Source organism: Neopelma chrysocephalum, unplaced genomic scaffold (genome assembly GCF_003984885.1).
Source record: "Neopelma chrysocephalum unplaced genomic scaffold, ASM398488v2 Primary Assembly neopelma1_73b, whole genome shotgun sequence".
Taxonomy (NCBI): domain Eukaryota; kingdom Metazoa; phylum Chordata; class Aves; order Passeriformes; family Pipridae; genus Neopelma; species Neopelma chrysocephalum.
In genome coordinates this window covers 2,271,664-2,292,282 of record NW_020897734.1, presented here as the reverse complement: position 1 = coordinate 2,292,282, position 20,619 = coordinate 2,271,664, and the positions used below count along the sequence as shown (strand labels likewise).

Genomic DNA, 20,619 nt, shown 5'->3' with positions numbered 1-20,619 from the left:
AGAAAATCACTTTTCCGATGCGTTTTTCTGCTTGGGAACCACCCACGGTCCCTCCTCCCCACCCGGGGCAGCAGTACCTGCACTACCATGGCTCTCTGTGGTGCAGGGGTGCAGGGGCTGGAGCTGCTGCCAGAGCCCATCCTGGAGTGTGGTGTGGCCTCGTGTCCCAGCGCCACTGGCCACTGCAGGGAAGGCTGGATGGCATCACCCTTCTTTATTTGGTCCTCGGCCTGAGAAGGAGAAAAGCAACAGCACGTTGCACACTGAGCTCCAGGCTTTGGAGGCTGGATGTTCTCCCACAGCATCACAGAGTGCACCACCTCTGATGGACCTTCTCATCAGGGAGGACAGCCCTGGCACAGTATAAACCACTACTTTCTCTCCATTTGCAACCCTTCCTTTTCCATCAAGTTTCCAAACTGCAGTAAGGAGAAGGGCCTTGAGTTTCCATCTGATGTACTCTAGGTCATCTCTTTTTCTGCAGGCTGGGATTTTAACTGGGACAAATCATCTGTCTGTATTTACTTATCTTTGACAACATGCAGCCTGTTTTGCTGTGCATTTATTACCCCCTTCTACAGTGCTGACATTACTGCACGTTGCTTTCTACTTTAAAATACTTTTAACACTTTATCTTTTGGTATGTTACTTTACTATGGAAAAGACTGAGAAACATGATTTAGAAGGAATGAATTTCCCGAGGGCACTGTTCATTACAAAAATCTTTATCCTGTGGTTTTGACCCCTCTACTCTTTTCAGTTCCATTCAACATGACTCATTCCCATTCTCTGGTGTAAATCTTTAGCATATCCTCTGATTCAGCAGCCTAGGAAAGGCTCTACACAGTAAACTAGAGATTAATGGCATAAAAATACCCAGTTATCTGTGTCTGGGTGGGCTTTCTTAATGGTATCTCTCACTATATCTGGATGTTTGTGCCTGTGTCAGAAAGGTAAGCATATTCTTAACACAGCCAAAAAACTGCTGAGGACATGCAAAATGGTTCCACTTAGCCTCACAGATCTCCACTGGGGAAAAAAAGAACACCAAACCGCCCCCCTCCCAAAAAATACCTTATTAAAACAAGCTACCACAGCCAAACACCATGAAATTCTAACCCCAGAGAACTCAATCATTATATGCTCTTGAGGTCACATTTTCATTACTTGCAACTCCTAATAACAAAAGGCAAATTCTACCATAGCAAGAAAGAAGATGTAAAAACTAGATATAATAATTCACCCCCCAGCTCTGTGCCCACAGGGAGCTTCAATGCAGTATTATGATCCAGATGCAAACTCATGCAGGTGACACTCTGGGCTCCCCAAACTGACCTCAGCCTGTGCAGTGTCAAGCCTGAGCTTGGAGTCTTTGCCTCTCAGCTCATTCACTTCGGTGCTGCTGGGACCAGATACAGCACACAGTGAGCTCACATCTGGACACAGATGTGCAGGGAAAAACTGTCCTGACCTGCTGGTGACAAGGGTAAGTGGAATGGCAAAGCCAAGGAATTCCCAAGAAATGGTTCTGTGGCTCTGATCCATTAAATCTTATCCTGGGACATAAAAAACAAGTAAAGGCATCACAGCCTGATGTTGGGGAGCAGAGGTCTGTACTTGAGAGGCATGATGCTGTTCTGTGTCTGGGTCAGTTTTGTGAATCCTCACATCAGGCAAAGACCTCTGTTAAATGTCAGATAGTATTACCTTAATTCATTCCTCTTTCAAAACAAGGGAATGACACCTAGTTGACCAGAAGAACCGTTTCCCCACCATTCACCAGTCAAACCCCTCTCTAAATTCAAGTAGAAGTGACAGAGCAATATTTCCCTTTCCTTATCTTCTGAATATTAATGGCAAGCAAAGACTTTACTGTAGCATAGGTGTGTAGTAAGACACAGGTCAAGCTCCAGATTGAGGTTTAAAGATCAGTTTGCTTTTGGCTTCAGCATAACCACAGCATCATAAACTGCAGAGCACCAAAATGCTACACAGGCCAAGACAGTACCTCTTTGCTTGTGCTGCTTGATGGAGGATGCACTGCTGCATTTGAACTCGTGGAAGGCTCCTTCTTCTTCTGCTTGTGGTCATGTTGGAGGGACAGCAGCTGTGTCTGATCTTTGGGGAGAGTTCGATGCACCCTCCTGTTGTGCTGCACATCTTCCATCTTCTGAAAGCAGAGGATGATGAACCTCAGAGAGAACAATGCCTTGGAGGACAACCAAGTTGCCTGCTGGAAATAGTGGCTTTTCAAAGAACAGAGTGAGAACAGTTCCAGCAGGGCCCACAGAAGAGCCAGAACCCCGAGCAACAGGAAGAATAAAGTGACACCAAATACTATATTTGGTTTTTTAGACAGCATGTCAGAAAATCATATTTCTTCTCTTTACTTTTCCTAAAACTGGAGGACTTTAATAAAACACTCCATGCTTCTACAAATCAATTTGCAGCTGAAACATCAGAAAAACATGGTGGCCAATGCACCAAACCTGATAATGAGACTTCAGCATTAAAATTAACCTCTGCTCCACTATTTTTGTGAAAAAGAAATGGTTCTAGTTACAACCAGAATACAAAATGGAGGCTGGAGATTTAAGCTTAGGTTTACTTGATGCTGGAAGCTGCTTTAAGGGAAAAGGAATTTTAAATCAGAGTGAAGATCATTTCAGCACAGAGAAACAGTAGGGACAGAAGCAGGAGAGGCGGTGTCCCTGCTGTAGATATGGAGGATGACTCAGTAACATGTAAGTTAATTCAAAAAAAGGCTGAATCTGAGAATAAGAGGGAGTGAATGCCTTAATAAAGCCCCCCTTTGGCCCATGACTCAAGAGGATGGGAATACCCTCAGGGAACAGAGAAAGACATCAGATACAGGAAGAGGGAGCTGCAAACTGCTGTCAGTAAACACTCTCTGCATACCTGCTTCTTTTCTAATTTCCTCTGTCCATCTACTATGAAGTGTTCATCTTCCACAGCCCTTTTGTCTTCTTTAGCCCTTTCCTCTTTCCTCTGACCGACCTTTGCCTCTGGCCACCTCTGCTCACACTCCTGCTGCCTTCGTAGCTCCTGCTCTCGCCTCTGGTGCTGGAAGAGAGCCAGGGAATAGCATTGCTTATTTCGCTTTATTTTTGTACCCACCAATTACTTATGCCATTGTTCGTTAATCACAAGGCCCATTTCCTGCTCTGCAGTCACACAGGGGGGACACCCCACACACCATGCAGCAGAAGCTGCCACCACCACAACTGCCAAACTTGAAGTGAAACCTCTGCCCTTTTGGCAGCCCAAGGCAGCTTTGTCATTCATTCACGCAGGCATGCAAGATCTCCCTGACAGCTGGCAGCTAATCTAATGACAAATGTCTTCCTGTCATTTCAAGAAGGAAGGGTTTTTCCAGAGTGCCCCTGTTTTGCTGGAGCAGCACTGTGCTTCACAAACATCAGCTCCAGAGTTCACACAGTGCTTGAGTTTTGTCAGATACTCATGAGAAGAGACATGCTGGTTATTTTTGGTTTGTGTTGGGCCACTCACTACAAGAAAGACATTGAGGTGCTGGAGTGAGTTCAGAGAAGGGCAACAGAGCTGGTGAAGGGTCTGGAGCACAAGTCTGATGAGGAGTGACTGAGGAAGCTGGGGGTGTTAGGCTGGTGAAAAGGAGGCTCGGGGGGACCCTGTACCTCCCTACAACTCCCTGACAGGACATTGTAGCCAGTTGGGGGTCAGTCTCTTCTCCCGGGTAACAAACAACTTGTGCCAGGGGAGGTTTAGACTGGATATTAGGAAAAATTTCTTTACTGAAAGGGTGACCAAGCACTGGAACAGACTGCACAGGGAAGTGGTGGAATCACCATTCCTGCAAATGTTAAAAAAACATGCGGATGTGGCACTCAGGAACATGGTTAGTGGTGCACTTGTCAGTGCTGGGGTAAGGTTGGACTGGATGATCCTAGAGGTCTTTTCCAACCTATGATTCTATGACTCAACACTGCCTCCAATACCACAGTGTGTCAAGCAGCTGAAAAGGCAGCAGCTATCTTTTAACATCTCAAACACAAGCAGGGCCAGGACTCTGGACCAGACGGACTAACTCCAAACTGGGAAACGCACATGAGAAAGAAATGGGGATCTCTCATCCCATCTGCCTGGGCTTCCCACCAAAACTAACTCAAGCAAAATGCTCTTCCTCCTCTGTTTCCAAAGCTCAGGGCAGGTTGTCAGCAGGAACATGACAGAGCCCATTTAAAATCATCGCATTCAAAAGTCTCACAATTCTCCCAAGGTGGAAAGCTACGCTCCAGGTTGAGCTGACAATTTAACACAGCCCTTCTTGCCTTTCAAAGCCTACTTTCTACAGGCACATGGAATAACAATACAAGCCAGTCCCTACATCCTCCAGCCTCCTCCTCTGCTCCTTCTGCTGCTCAATCCGCTTCTGCCGCTCTGTCAGCAGCTGCTTCTTGTATTTCTCCTGGTCCTTCAGCTGCTGCTGCTGGCGCTGAGGGTCAGAACGGTTCTTGTTCTCCTGCTGCAGCCTCAGAAATTCACGACGGAGAGTTGACTCCCCTGGGAGATTAACTATGGAGCTGAAACAAAGAGGAGGTTTCTACATGACTAAACATAACATTAAAGACAGAATACAAGGTGCACTGGGAATTGTTTGGTGTCCCATGTTAGGAAATTAAGATTTATCTCCAGCATGTTGACTGTGTAGCCGCACTTGCTGTGGTACAAACCAGCCTGAAGCTGATTATTGGGTCCTTCATTTGAGAGTTTCCTCCTTATTGCAGGGGAACTAAGAAGCAGCTTATTACAGATATTTTATACCCAGCAGTTATGTTTGACAGCTACAAAACTGTTAAAGCTACCAAAGGGGACACAGGAGATTAGGGATTCAGAGCAAGTTAAGAAAGCTGTTCCGGCTTCAATGAGAACAGCTTGGGCAGTCAAATTTTCTATTCCAGTAATAAAGTTAACCTTGGTTCTCCTTCATCTTCATTCAGCTCATCATCTTCCTCCTCACTGCCACTGTAATCATAGTCCGTTTCTTCTAAAAAAGAGAATAAACAAAGCCCAGAGGAGGATACTGTTATTTAAGGTATGATCTTGAACTTTGTTTCTGAGCACTCAACCTGAACTACAGGCTCAACAGGAATTGGAATTTAGAAGTCACAGATTGTACTGGGAGGCTGAGGGGAGGCAAAATATCCACGTACATAATTCAAAATCTAGTTCAGGTAATGTTTCAGGGCGGCCCCTTTACACACACACCTTCTCTGTTGACTGACTGTGTTAGTTTTGAAAAACTAACCTATTTCCATCACCTGAAACAAATTAGGCTAAACCCACAGAGGAACCCAGCCCCCATGGAACCACCGGCAGAGGAGTTCTTTAGAAAGACATTTAGATAGGACATAAAAGCCTTGCACTGCCCTGCTCTGCTGCTCTTATAACTGTTGTATGGCTATGCTGAGGCTTTCAGTAAATCCAGGTTTCCTTTTGTATCAAAGTAAATAAGTAAATATGTAAAAACCCTCCACTAAGGCTAGTTTTAGCACAAAGGTTTAGAAGAGTTTGACCTGTAGTTTAAAGTTCTCTTCAAGACTAACATGAAGGCAGTTTTAACAGGATAATTTCAAATGGGTCCTACCCTGCATTGCTGGCTATATTGCATGCTAAATTGGGGCTTCATTTTTTTTTTTAAGTTACTATTTTGAAGTGTATAGTCTGGCAATTTTACACAGTTCTCCGTTACAGGGGAGCCTTGATTAAAATAGCACTTTTCAGGTCAAAATATAACTATTCATCAAGAAGTGATTGTTATCATTGCATTTCCCTGCCCCTCCCCAAGGGCATTTGTGAGAAACTCTAATTTACTGTCTCTCCATTCCAATGTGCTTTGAGATTCATAGCTGAAAGAGGTGGCAGATTTTGCAACTACTACTGGAGTCAGTAAATCTACATTGCAAGAACAATTTCATTTTAGGCACAAATATTCCTGTTGTCAAATCATTACTTGGTTGGAGTTTATAAGACACCTCCCAACACCACAGTGCTTTCCAAGTCTGCCCTCACAGTCACTGATCTTCACAGTGCCTCTGCCATATAAAATATACAAAAGAGGAAGACGGGAGAGAAGGAAGGGGAAAATTGTTGTTCGACAAGCTACGGGTCTCACTCCCCCTTTGCACAGCCCTTAGTCTGCCACGGCATTTACAGAGGCATTTACACAAGTATTATCCCCTCTCCAGCACTGCTTCTTCCAGGTTTTGCTTTGAAGAGTAAGGCTGGCTTTTGTAACAAACTCAGATTCTCTCTTTTTCTTGATCCACTCTGTGAAGCAGATGATTCATTATATCCATTTGTGTTTTGCTGGAGGTCCTTCTCTAGGTCTCTTTTGTGCACTCCACTGCAAAACACTTAAAGAGCCCTGCTGCCCCCAAAGAATTCACAAGACAAAATTATATGGAGACACAACAGGTGGATCTGGGACAGAAATATGAACTAAGAGACCAGAAAACGTTTGTAGAGCACCACTTAGACGCTCAAGAAAGTAGAGACCTAGACTTGGACTCCTTACTTCTGCTAATATCAGGGTTGCTCTCAGTGACTCAGGGTCAGTCAGGTTCCAAAGACTTTGGCACTTAAACACCGTGAAGGACCCAGGCTTTGACAAAGAGATCTTCAAAATGGCCCCACCACTATCAAGGACTACGCTGTCTCAATTTTCCTGGTTCTGTCTTGTGCCAAAATCCAAAGAGGACCTGCTCTCTGAAGTGCCTTTTACTTTGGTTTTGCCACATTACCCTTTTCTCCTTTTTTCTTCCTGGTCCTGTCCAGGTGATCTTTCAGCATGATGCGCACTTGCCGTTCGTTCTGCATGTCTCGGATGAAAGAATGCTTAAGCAAGGTTTCAGTGGATGGACGGTGCAAATAATGTTTTACAAGGCAGCTTTCAACAAAGTTTAGGAACTTCTTTGACCTGAAAAAGACAGAACAGATGAAGGTTTTCTTTATACACTTCATTTAAAAATAATTATCTGTGGGGCACACTGACTGCCATCAAGTCTTCTGCTCAAAGCACTGACCCCAAGCAGCCCATCTAAGCCTTCCTTGCCTATCCTGCAATTTCAGCCACAAACACCAAAATTAAACAACTGCTGCAGTTTAGACAGAGTTCAAAAGAAAGGTGTTGCTTCCCAAAGGTAAACTATATCTGCCCTCTGGCTTAACTCAGCACCAGCAAAAGCCTAGGAAACACCTCCTAGATCACTGTAAGATTTAACAGGATCATTGTCTCTGGACAAGTGAGTTCGAATCCTCCTAAGCCCAATGCAAAAGCCAGAACTATAGGGTTTTTTACACATCTTTTTACCATTTTCTGGATTTCAACTTTGGGGGTGGGTTCCGTGGGATGAGGAAGAGCGCTCTCATGGGGTGCATGTCACACAGGGCTGCAAAAGAAACCACAAATTACTGAAGGGTGCATGTCCTCCCTGTGTCCCTCCCACAGCCAGACCATGCTAACCCAGCTGGGCTATGAGCCTGGCTCTACCAACAGAGAGGAACAGTCCTCCACAAACATCCCCACTTCAAACACCACAGCACCTGCCCCAGAACCACATCAGTAGCCAACAAAATTCACACTACAGCCAAGAAATCAAGTCTCTGAACACGCAGAAATTTCCAGTTAAAACAGATTTGAAAGAAAAGCTGCAAGGCACAAACAAGTAAAACTTCCTTCATATTTTTGATATATATAACGCTTCAGAAGGACATAAAAAAAGCTCACCTTCCTCAGACACCAAAGCATGTTTTTACATATACAGAAGTTAAAGCTGAGATTGAAATACTTATCTAGTCATTATGTCTGGCTTATGGCTCAGATAAATGATAAGCTCCATTTTAACCAAGCTCTTCACTATATTGTTCATGGCATATGAGAAAATGCAGGATGAAGAAAAGCCGATGCGAAGCGAGGAGCTCATAACCTGCATCACTGGCACAGAGTGGAATGACTGAGCACACAGTTCATCTGTTCTCCGCTTGGCAGTGTGAGCACCATTATTAGGCAATCTGCAACAGATTCTACTCCTGCATTCATTCAGATGCTGGTTCCTCTCCAGCCCAATGTACTTCTCTTCAGTGTAACTGTTGTGGGAAGTTGAAGAACTCTGCATAAAGTAAATACTGTCACATCTCATCTACCTCAGGCATTTTGTATGGAATTATGAGGGTGCTCCATCTGCCATGAAGAAACATCAGGGGTCAAAGGTTGTCCTTCACTGAACAGAGCTACTGAATGGGGACTGATAGGAACTACACAGAGGCTGATTTCTTATAATATGTAGGTGTCCAGCAGTGATTCTCTTAATGGACTTGCAGCATTACAGCATTAGTACAAGTGAGAAGACTGCTCTGGTAAACCCTGCCCTGCTTTCTATTAATTTCTCTATCTGCATCCACCTGGTGTCACTTCTCACATTTGGGTTCACATCTGGTTTTGACTTTTTCCTTTGTATTGTCAATAATACATGACACAGTGGAGATGGGGGACAGAGGAAATCTAGTTTCTACCTCTGGGTCCCAGACACTGTTGTACCACAGTAAACAAAACACAATGCAACAGAATTTAATCCATAGCATTTCCCTGTCAAAACTAGGGAAAACATCAAATACAAGTGGCATGAGGAACTGGCATGCAAAGCTACAAAGTCTCTCAAAGAAAACTCCCCATGGATTCATGTCTCAGGACCAAGCTTCAGTTACGCTGAACCACAGGATCTGAAAGTGCTCCTGAACTCCAGCTGGCTCCTGCTGAAAACCGAGTGTGATGGGAGAACAGCCAAGCGTGTTTTTTAAAAACACAGCCTCCATGCTCTCAGGCTCGGGCCAGAGCATGATTGATTTCATCCCCCGTGCTCTGAGCGGTGACTGGATACCCCATCACATCACATCTGCTCTGCAGGAGCTGGGGCAAAGCAGCCAGTCCTCCATGGAAACCACAACACACAGGGACTTTGCATCCACAGGTCTCTGCTGCCAGAGGCTCACTGGAGGAGCCAGAGGGACACCTGGCAGGCACGGGGAGGCTGTAAAACTATGGCAATCTGCTGGCAGGTTGAGAATGTGGTCATGGACCAAAGCCATTACACGTGAGAAAACACAGTACTAATCCCAAAAACTGTACAGAGTAAAAATATAACCCTTAGGCCTACCTTCTCCTACTGCCATAATTATTTTCATTGACCTAAACCAAAAGCCATTCCTGTCAATGATTTCTGCTAACACGTCAATCACTTCTGCTCAGCTGAACCCACAGCCAGCGGTCAACAAAGTGATGCTAACAAGAGCTCTAAAAAAAATAAGTTTTGTTTCCCTAGGAAATGAAGGCAAGGAATCAAAATACAGACTGAAAAGCTCTGAAAGGAAGAGGAAAGCAAAACAGTCCAAAGGAGAAAAAGCCACAGATTATTTTTAAAGATACAGACAGAACCAGAATTTTGTACATCTATGTGCTAGCCAAGCATGAGTTATTTTAACACAGAACATGTTACAAAGCACAGACACCCCCACCTTTATACCAAATCACTTACGAGGAGCTCCTTCAGCCATTTCAATAGCAGTGATTCCCAGAGACCACAGGTCACTCTGCAGGAAAGAAACAATCCACATTGCAGCTTGCAGCATTCAAGCTTTTTTGTTTGTTTTCTTCTGGATTTTTAGGTTTTTTTGGTTTGTTTTTTTTCCTTTTTTTTACAGTTTCCCTAGATCTCTCCTGGATCATGTTGTTTTAGTTGGAGTGACATATATTCTCCTCCCTCCCACTCCCTACTGAGCTTTTAGGAAATGTGCTAATAGCCAGAAGCTTCCCATTTCCCATGCAACTCTGAACAGCTGAGTCATCATCTAAGCAGCCAGTCCCAAAATGCAGACCTTCTGCATTCAAAAAACAAGAGCCAGAATATAGCAGGCACCACTTAAATATATGTCTTAAATCTCTTTTCATGAGGTAGTGAGACACAGCAGTGCCTCGCCCTCCTCCTTCTGGCCCCAAAAATTCTTGGTCTTAATGCTTATTTCAGAGCAGTCACTGCTGAGTTTCTACACTGACGGAACAGAAATTATATTCAGGACTTAGGGTCTGACTTTTTCTGTCTACAAAATCTCCAGTCCTGCGTTTTTGGGCACATGAGAGCACACCGTGCAGTCAGATTTATGCTGTAGCATATGTTCAGCCCAGTTAACAGAGTGGAGTTCCCTTTATCAGCTGATCTGGATGCCAAGGGCCAGGTTTTAATTGATGAAGGTAAATTGTAAACACCACCAGTGACTGTAAAAACTTCACAGGTTTCCACTTGATCGATCATGTGCATTATTTCACTATTTCTTTGTGTCTAAATGTAGCCAAATGAGAGGCACACGACCAAACCAACTTGCAGAGCTTCTCCAAAACTATCTTTTAAAAAACACAGCGACAGAAAACAAACCCTCAAAGATTAGAGGGAATAAACCATTACATAAATAGCAGCTCGGATACAGCCCAGCTCTTTAACTAAACCTGACTTTATCAAAAGAGCCTTCTCAGTCCAGCTGCTCTGAACTCTTTACACAAGCTGAAAGTGAGTTCACATCACAGTTTGTGAAGGGATTTGGCAACAAAACCAGTGGGAATTTCATGGATTCATGATCCGGACCTGTTATTAAATAAACGACTACTGGGATCGTACCACAGGTTTTGGGGACAATGAGAGAAACATCCAGGCCACAAAAAATTTTGGAGTTCCAAGGCACGAGAGGCAGACAGGTGACAGGGAGGATGAGGAGTGTTTGTAAAGCTCAGTGTGTATACACACATATTTATGTGTATATATTTTTACTCTTTTGCCTTTTTTTTTTTTTTAAGACCAAGAAGTTACAGAGTGGCTTCCTGCTACGTAGCTCAACCTATCAGCTATAAATCTCTGTGGAAAAGACCGGCCCTGTGCCACCTTCTGAGTCACAGCACTGTTTGCCTAAGTGCTTCCAAAACCCTCTGCTGATCAGTTTTAAACTACCATCTGCAGAATCTATTTGGAAACTTACAAACTGTGATTATTACTGAAGGCAAAGAAACCTCTAGAATTAGGAGTGTACATTCTTTATAACTGTCTACTGATAAGTACACATTCTGAGAAGGAAATCGACTGGGGACAGGGAATGAAGACAAGAAATAATTTCTTGAGTTTTCAGAAGATTGGTATGGTACGAAAAATAAAATCCAAGAACATTCTTTGGTCATGACTGAGACACACAACATGACCTCACTCTGCCAGTGCAGCACAGAAGGTCTCAGCAAGGGAGAATCACACCCCCTGAATCAGTAGGAAATGGAAGCAGTAACAGGTTCTTCTCATAAACATTTCTGAGGCTGCAATTGGAATGAGAGGTGCCAAGTGGCAATGAAGAGAGCACCTGAACTAAAAGAGTGACTGCAGGGTCACCCAGAAGATGTCTGCTCAGAAAGCCTTCTCTGGAAAATATCCTGCATGGTAAGTGTAGGCAGACAAATGACAACACTGCTGGAAAGAGGCCAGAGGACAAAGAATAAGCTTTGTGAGTCTCTTTGGAACAGCATCAACATATTATGGGTTAGGAAGAAAACCAGAAAAAGTGCTTGATAGCTGTTCTTGGGCTCCCCAGTAAAAAGAAGTCATAGACACACTGGAGGGGATGCAGTGAAGGGCCACAAAGGTGCTTAAAGTGTTGGAGCTGGGAGGGTCTGGGCTGAGAGAGACAGACCAGTTCAGTGTGCAGAAGGGAAGGCTAAGAGGGATCTCATACATGGGTACAAATTCCTTCTAGGAGGGAAGTAAAAATAACCAAGCCAGACTTCTGAGTGGTGCCCAGTGACTGGACAAGAGGCAATGGACACAAAGCGAAATACAGGATATTCTGTGCCTTCTCACCTCAGCCACCCTGCCAATGACCAGAAATCATTCTGGTACAGGAAACCTCTTGCAGTCACATGCTCATATATGAGTGAAGTGATACTAATTACTGCCAATTAATTCAGGATTCACAGCTGAGTACAGAGCTCTATCACAGAGTGCAGCCACTTGACATGTTCATATTACAGTACTCCAAGTACTCCTTTGGAATTTCTCTCTTCCTTTCTTTTCTATCCAGACCTGCAACCTTCATATATCAGTACTTTTTTATGGCAGAGAAGAACATGAAAGCATATTTCATGTATTAACAAGTCACAAAAAATAATTAATAATGAAACTCCAATGAAACTCCAATCTTAAAAAGAGCCTCCACCCACATATTACAAATACTTCTATTTGTGTAGTTCTAGTACTATTGTGGTTTAAAAGGCAGGAAGTCTGAACTTTTCAAATTAGCAGAATTTCAGCAATAACCTGCATGTTTTTGTGCCTTATGCAGAGTTTAACACGTACCCTGTAATCATAAGTAGAGTCTGGGTTCTCCTCACAAGCAATGACCTCAGGTGCCATCCAATAAGGTGTGCCAATAAACGTGTTTCTTCTCCCAATAGTCCTGTCCAGCTGAGCACTTACACCAAAATCCACTGAAAAGCCAAGAAGAGGTGAAGAAATCAGTAAAAAGTTGTATTCACATGGCAGAGCGTGTGCTTGGTTACCTTCATCCTGTTTGGAATACCAAATCTTTGGGCTAAAATGTGTATCAAATCCAAGTTCCTCCAGCACATCTTGTCCAAGAGTTGAAATTTAATTTCCTTTTTTTCCCCTCCTTCTTTTTGATCAAATAAAGGATCAAATAAACAGCATGCTAAATCTGCCAGGCAGGTTACAGCAACATGAACTGGTCTAGGAAGACATTACAGAATAATTTATGCTTTATTTAAACACTACATTGAGTAGGACTAGTGTGTGAAAGTAAAAATAGTATCAACAGACAAGGCAAATTTAGATGTGTCTAATATGGCCAACTTGTGAAAGCTGCAAAGAACCATCACATCACTTCATTCTGAGGTGTCTGGAATAACTCCTTCTCTACACTCATACAGTATCTTGAAACGAGATGGAGAGTCTACTACTTTATTCTGATCTTAGACTCATTGTAATGAGAGAATTGTGTGGTGCTCTTTGAGCTGAAAAGCGTTTTACATTCATCAGGACTGTACAGAAAAATGCTTTAGTTCAAATATGAAACCAAATAATTATGTGACTGTATATCCCTCTGAGATACGATAATTGGATCCACTGGGCATAGCACTGGAGGGGTATTCACAGAGGAGGCAAACTAGCAGGGAAAAGAAAGGACTGAAAGGAGACAGCCCTATGGTTGCCACCAAGGAACAGATTTTCCCATTTATGTTGCCTCACTGCAGACCATCTGCAAACCTCAATCATTTTTGCTACTATAATTTAATGTGCCTGCTTAGCAAACCTTCTCCAAGAATAAGGTGGACCTGTGACCTGTGGGATCATCTGTGCTTCTGATGGGAAGTGTGCACTCTTACACTGAAGTGGAACGGAATTGGATTGAGGACCTCTTGGTTTTCTAGATTCTTTGGTTTAAGACACACACGCTAAATATATCTGGAAACAACTGTTATTGTTTTTTTTTTAATTGTTGTACTTAGTAAATCTGTTTCATCTTTACCCAGAGTAAGAAAGGTTTAACTTTCTTGTCAACTATGTGTCAACTATGTGGGACTAGTAACTATACAAGACCATAAACACACCCAACCACCCCATCTCACCTGTTTTAAGAGGGACCAGTTGACAGCTAGTTCATATGTTCTAGATACTACAAGCAAAATCCTGCCTTCGTTCAATACAATGCAAAACTCCCTTGGACTTCAGTTTTTGCCACAAGGTTAAACCATAATGAGATTTAAAGTACTTACTTTTACTTGTTCCAAGCAAACATCCTACCCCACATCCACAAGCCATGTTTATTATCTTTGTTTTCCAACTCTGCAGTGAATTTTTTCAATTAAAGAGAGAGGGACAGTAAAGATCATCACAAATAAGAGAAGTGCTTCCCTTGAGACTTCTCCTTTAAAACACTGCCACGCATTCCCTGTGATGTCTTTCCAAAACATGAAAGACATGCCCTCCTCAAGAGAGATATATACTTGAGTTTAGTCTTAGGAATTCACAAGTTGTCAACACTGACATGTCACGGGAAGTAAAGGAAGTGAGTAAACCCTCCAAATTTTTGGAGAGATGACTATGAGCTCAGTGGTAGCCCTCACACATGAGCAACTTCACATATTGCCAGACTTACAAAAATCTCTAAGACCACTTCCCTCAGTGAAATAAATGGATTAGTGTAATTTGTTCCCACTACTTTTTTACTTTGGAAGTCTTTGCATGCTGAGATCAGCTGTGAAGGCCTGATGCTGCTGTGACTCACTAGACAGGCTCTGTGTTTGACTGCCCAGAAGTAGCTGGATTCCCCACAGGCTGTGAGTAACATCCTTGCAGAACATGTCACATTTGCAGCCTTTTCCACGTGACAGACACCTTACAGGCACAACCATTAATGATACTTTGCATACTTGTTGCTCTTAGGTTACTGAAGGTTCTTTCTGAGACAAAATGGAAATCTTACACTTTAACAAACAGGTTTCTAGCACACCTTTAAGGAAACTTACCCAATTTTACTTCTGCATTTTCTGTGAGAAGAACATTCTGTCCTTTAATATCTCGATGGATGACATGGTGAGCATGAAGATGTGCCAAGCCCTAAAAGAAAACCACACTTTCCTTATTTTCTTCCTAACATTATTACCATTAGTGTGACACTGTTGCCTTTTTGCACTTTTACCCTTTTCAGACTTTATTTGTAAGGAAGATCCTTTAGATGTTACTAGCAACATGAAGAGCCCATTTTGGGGGAGGAGAGAGGACAGCAACTGCAAGTTTAATTGACTTCCTCACCACAGATCTGACAGCAGTGGAGCATCTCTGAAGTCAAGTGTGAAGAGAACAAAGTAGAAATACTATAAACTTCTGTCTCACAATCAAGGGATGCTCCTGACACTATGTGCTAAAAGCAGACCAAAGAGAAAAAGAACAAAGCAGAATGCTCTATATGAGGACCAGAGACAGCATTCAGCAAAATGGTAAATTCGATGGTAAATGCACTACAGAAAGTTAAAAATACCATGTCAGACCTCTTTTTGAATGCAGCAAGTATTGTTTTCAATCAGCTCATATTTGCTACATTCTCCTTCATTTCAAAATTGCCCATGGTTGAACTAGCACAGATATAAAGGAACATGCTGAAATAACCCATTACAGTAAGCCAGAGATGCTTCACTCAAAACGTTTAGCCTCTCCAATATTAATGGCTTCAAATAGAGCTTCCGCCCACCTTGTAAATTTTCCAGAAGGAAACACTGTCAATCCATGTGCAACTGAGCCATTCTGTTTTGAAACCAGGATGATTAAATCCAATCTCTTGTTTTTACCAACACGCTGTTGTGGCTTTCAATTGCATGAGGGTAAATCAAATGTTTTAACATCAGTTGCTTTAGCAACCTGACCACACCATTAAGGATTTTTTCTTTTGCAGAAGAGCCCTCCTCACACTCTCCAGTATAGTTATTATAACCTGCAGACTAGTGCCAAATCCCTGTAAGAGGGCCAATGCTCTCTACTGAGCACATTTCTCAACTCCTAGAACTAAGTTTTACCCCTATTCAAGCATTACTTTGGCATGCCATTTGAATTCCAACTCCCAGAATATACATTTATCTTACCATTATTTAGAAAAGATGTAAAACTCCATTACGAGGAAGATGGATCAGTAACCCTGTAATGGGTTTTGAATTTAGAATGACAGGTTCCAACATTATTTTTTTTTCCAGGCTAGTTCACTAGATTACACTTGGGAATTGTTTTATCCTCTGTACTTTCCAGGGAAAGAAAAGGCAGCCCTAAGCCTGCATAGAATGAAATATAGCCCCAAGAATTGTCTTGGGGAATATTGTCCCAGCAGGGCCACCTTTAAGATTTTGGAATGGTGTTTAGTCAACATTGTCTCTAATAGTGTGGAAAAGAGACTCTTGAATGTGTGCAGGTAAAGGAATTAAGAACAGAAAGTTCTTACACAGCATGAACAGCTGAAGCCAATGAGCAGTAAGATCTCCTGATGCAGAGGACAGACTTACTGAAAACACAAAATTTATTTACTTTTCTAGATGCCCAGTGTCTGGAATTTTAGAAGATGGCTATTTGCCATAGGAAACAGGAATTTTCTGTTCTTCATACAGAAAATGGGATTAACTACAACAATATGGGGTGTCAAGCAGCCGGCTCTTAAGGCTCTTCTGAACTCAAGGACCACAGACCATGAGCCCCATGGATCACAACCTTTAAACAATAATGCTCATTAGTGACCTATTTTAGCAACCAAAGGCTTGGAAAGCCCTTTTTGTTGCAAATGAGCATCAAAGCTCTGCTGGCAGGACTCACCCTGAGAACCTCTCTGCAGATGTAAGCAATCCAGTCTTCCTTGAAACAGTTCCCTTTTGTCTTCTTTACCAGGTCAGTGACAGAGCCTGCACCACAGTACTCCATCACCAGCTGCAGGGAGACAAACACAGGGCACCTTCACCACAGCTCTGCCAGGCTCCCAGCAGAGATGCCATGTGCAAACACCCACCCCACCACAACCCAGGTGTGGCAAACCACAGGTGGCCTTCCCGGATGCCAAGTGACTTAAAATCTCATTTCCTGAATCACACACATTGCTAAATAAATAAAAGAACCCAGTAGTGTTCCTCTCCTCTTGCAGGTTATAGGTAGGGGGTTTTATATATAAAATACAAAATCAGAAAAGCACCCCAAAACATGGGAATTTTTAAAAATTTGAAATTTCTCATTTTGCTGCAGAGCTTCAAAAATCTTGCCTCCAAAAAACTGGAGGATTCATTATTCTTCTTTGCTTTATTGCCAATTCCTCTGCTCCCTTTTTTTATTTTCCAACTGAAAAAAGGAGAGGAAAGCAAGAAGAAAAAGGAGAGGAGAGGAAAAGGACAAGCTCTTTCACTTTTGTAAAAAAAATACAGAAGTGTTTAATTTGGACGAAAAAAAGACTCAAACAACAAATCAAAATGACAGCACAAGTCACAAGTATCGTAACGTACTTTATACCCATCCTCAAAGGAAATCATAGGGGATGGAAGATGTCTAGGGAGGAGCAATTTTTCTCTTTTATATGTTATTCTTCAGAACAATGACTTCAGAGCTTTGCTGAGACAGAGTCCAAGCCAAGCACACTGGAGCTCTAAGGAAGGAGCTGTAAATCTAGTGAAGAGAAATGACACTGAACACTTACCCAGAGCTGATCATCTTGACCTGCAGGACTTTTCTTTACAAAAGCACCATAATATGTAGCAATATTCCGGTGATGGGAGTACTTTTTTAGCATATTTATCTCCAGCTTGATTTCCTCCTCTTCATTCTGTAACAGAAGAGAGCAGAAGGCTCCTTGGGTGACCACAGATCACCAAGCAAAGCAACCTCTGTCTTTGGAGGCTTTAACACTCAGCTGGAAGCACCCTGAGCAACCTGGTCCGATCCCATGGCTGACCCTGTTTTGAGCAGGAGGTTGGATCAGAGTTATCCTGGAATTATGAGACTGCAACTGATGGACACCTCTTAAACTGCCAACTGAAACCCCCTGATCCACAGGTCTTAAACAAGGAATTGCTAAATTGACCTAAAGGATCAAAAATGTCCCCACTGGGGCACAAAAATCGCATGTTGTCTCCTCAGGGAGCTTACACGGGACCTGTCACTGCCCCACTTGTGGTTTCTGTATGCAGTAATTTAGTCTTGGAGAAACTAACCAGATTCAAACAAAAACAAAAGTATTCCTAACACTCCATTACTTAAATACTTGGAAAAGCACTTAGTGCACACATCAGCCAATTTGTCTTCCCAGTCCTGTGGAGGGTCCTGCTGGGAGGAAACCAAAGCCAAGAAGGAGGTGACTTGCCACAAATCAAATTCCAGTGCCAGCCAGGGTTGGGATCTGCTCTTTCCTTACAGTTGTGAGGCTGCCCTACCTGGACCATGGGCTTTTTGTCCCTTCCATCATGCCATCAGTGAAGTCTCTGGCATACTGGGAGCTAAACACACCTCTGGACATCCCCTTCCAGGCACCAGCTACCTGTTTTCCCATGGTCTTTGTTTCAGTCCCCTCAGACATTCCCTCTGCCCAGTACAGCACTGTGCACAACAAGACAACTAATGGAAATACAAGTTTTTATAGTTACATTAGAAGGAAATGCCCTTTTTCAGAGAGACTGCCTGATCTGAAGAGGCCCCTCAGATCCAGCCTGTCCCAGCGAAGTGCACATAGATTTTGCCATCTCATTCACTTTAATAGGAAACAAGTGGTGCTGCAAGGTATCCCTCCATCAGTTAAAAGGAGTACGACCAAGTTGGAACTTAATTTACCTTTCTGCAAAACATCTCAGTCAGCACTTACTAGCTGAAGGGAAAAAAAAAGAAAAAAGAGGCAGCAAGAACAACTCAGCCCCACAGGACATTTTTCTGCACTTTTCCTCTATTTTCCAGTAGCTTTGCCATCGAAGCATTCCTTTAACCATCACAACAGACTGCTTACAAAACCAGACACATTGTCCTTCCTACCTGGAGTAACACATTAAGGCCTGACAAGCTAAAGCCAAATTCCCCTCAAGAATATGATGTGTCGTATTAAACCCGACCACACAAAAATCATTCCCAACAGAGGGGAACCAATAAGTTTTCCCCAGTAACATCAATCCATAGGAGACACGTTACCAGACCAAAACCTAATTGTATTAAGCCTTAGGAAATGGGAAATGTAAAATAACTCGAAGCTAAATAAGGTATTTCAGGTTTCAGAACAGTCTCTCTGTTGAACACAGGCTCTCTAGCTGCATGCATTACACTATATATTCCATTTATCTTTTGTATGCAGTTAAGGAAAAAGGAGGACCCTTGCCCTTTGGCTTGATACAGCCCTGGATGTTGTATGACTGAATTATCAAGGGTAAGGAGGAGCCCCATGCAGCACCTGGAGTCTCAGAGCTGACTCCAAGACAGCAGGCAGGAAATCCTCCATGAGCAGGGTCCTGTTTCTCCCTGTACATGGCCAGAGCACATTCAAAGGGAGGTGAGAGCTCATGATGATGCTTTCTGGGAGGGGAGATAGAACTGGGACTCCGGATAGTGCACATGAAAGGGTGTAAACAGGTAGGTGAGGAGCAGGCAGAGAATAAGGACATGGGAACTGTCATCCTGGACCTGACCACAAGGGTCCTGTCATCTAAACGAGTTTCTGGATCTTTAGGGAAGAAAAGTAGAAAACAGGAAGGACGACTCCTTTCCTCCTGCTGCTGTCCCTCCTGCATCCTGCCTACTCCTTCTGCCACGGGAGAGCCAAACGTGGAGGGGAAACATTCACCTTTGATAAAGGCCTTCCCCAAATTACTTAAGATCTTTACAGATGTGAAGGGTTTGGGGTTTTCTTAACTCTTCCCATCTGCATGAACTTTGCACAGGTGGAGCCTGACTCCCTGCTGTGCCCTCAGCACCAGCCTGCAGCTTTCACAAAGTTCTCCTCGGGGAGCTGGCAGATCCCAACCACTTCCTCAGAGCTGCTGCCTATTTTTCAGCTCTTCTTCCTTTGCCCAGCTAATTTGCTAGATGTTGGAACCATGCTGGCACAGCACCTGAGTACTTTCCATTCCTCTGCAATCTCACCTCTGTGTTTTTAGAACAAAGCCAAGCTTGAGCCTGTCTGTGAACACAGCCGGGATACCTGGTAGGCTCTTCCACACCCACTGGCAAGAGGAAAGAGTAGCTGCACATGTGTAATGCTTCTTTCCCAGTACCAGTAAGATGATGCAGCTCCTGCTCTATCTATTTACCCTGCACCTGCTTCTTCTTCTCTTGCCCATCCTTGCCTGTAGAGGCAGCTACATGTGCCCGCACAGGTAACACTGCTCGGTACAGGTTGAGTGCCTTGGGGAGACACTGCTTAGGGCAGACAGAAGGACGAGCTTCAAATATCAGTCAGTCTGTAAGGAAAGGGCTGCACAGGACAGCAGCTGGGCATTTCACAGACAAATGCACTCTGGCTTCCCAGTGCTTGAGTGATTTTTGGAAAAATTATTCTATGCCATGGAAAAACCAAGGCAGAAGGGTAAACGTGAGTGATTCTGCCCCGTGGGTCATGTCTGAGGCCTGGCCAGGAACTGAACCTGGACTTGCTAAGTCTCAGTGCTACAACATCCTCCAAGCAGGGTGACTGGGGACAAAAGCACCCTCAGCTTCTCAGTGCATGTCCATGCTCAGGATTTCCACTTTCCACCACCCTCTTGTCAGCGTTACCATCAGCCCCATCTCTGAGGGGTCCACAAACCTGCTCATAAATAATTGCTGCTTAAGAAAAGGAAACAGGCTCGCAGATGTGCAGGTGCAAAAAAACTGTTTCCTTTCACAAACCAACACGTTCCTGGGCACAGATGGCTTCATGCACAAAGATGACAGGCTCTTGATCAAAGGCTGTTTTTGAAGATGTGGGCCTATCTACAATGGCATTAGGAAGCACAAAACCAGAAAGCACACGCCTCTGATCTCA

At 43.4% G+C, this 20,619-nt stretch overlaps 1 protein-coding gene across 2 annotated transcripts in view; it reads right to left on the bottom strand.

The window, feature by feature from the left end:
• Positions 1 to 20,619, bottom strand: part of NRK (Nik related kinase) — a 92,105-nt gene that overhangs the window by 40,087 nt on the left and 31,399 nt on the right. The window contains exons 4-15 of one of the 2 annotated variants that reach the window (XM_027687184.1): positions 17,320 to 17,445; positions 16,455 to 16,565; positions 14,630 to 14,720; positions 12,441 to 12,571; positions 9,594 to 9,648; positions 7,373 to 7,451; positions 6,804 to 6,979; positions 4,975 to 5,047; positions 4,388 to 4,583; positions 2,920 to 3,084; positions 2,009 to 2,170; positions 78 to 230 (exon numbers count right to left, since the gene is read on the bottom strand). In XM_027687184.1, coding sequence (XP_027542985.1) covers positions 78 to 230; positions 2,009 to 2,170; positions 2,920 to 3,084; positions 4,388 to 4,583; positions 4,975 to 5,047; positions 6,804 to 6,979; positions 7,373 to 7,451; positions 9,594 to 9,648; positions 12,441 to 12,571; positions 14,630 to 14,720; positions 16,455 to 16,565; positions 17,320 to 17,445 — 1,518 coding nt within the window. The remainder of the gene's footprint in view (positions 1 to 77; positions 231 to 2,008; positions 2,171 to 2,919; positions 3,085 to 4,387; positions 4,584 to 4,974; positions 5,048 to 6,803; positions 6,980 to 7,372; positions 7,452 to 9,593; positions 9,649 to 12,440; positions 12,572 to 14,629; positions 14,721 to 16,454; positions 16,566 to 17,319; positions 17,446 to 20,619) is intronic. The other variant, XM_027687185.1, reaches the window with a different exon arrangement.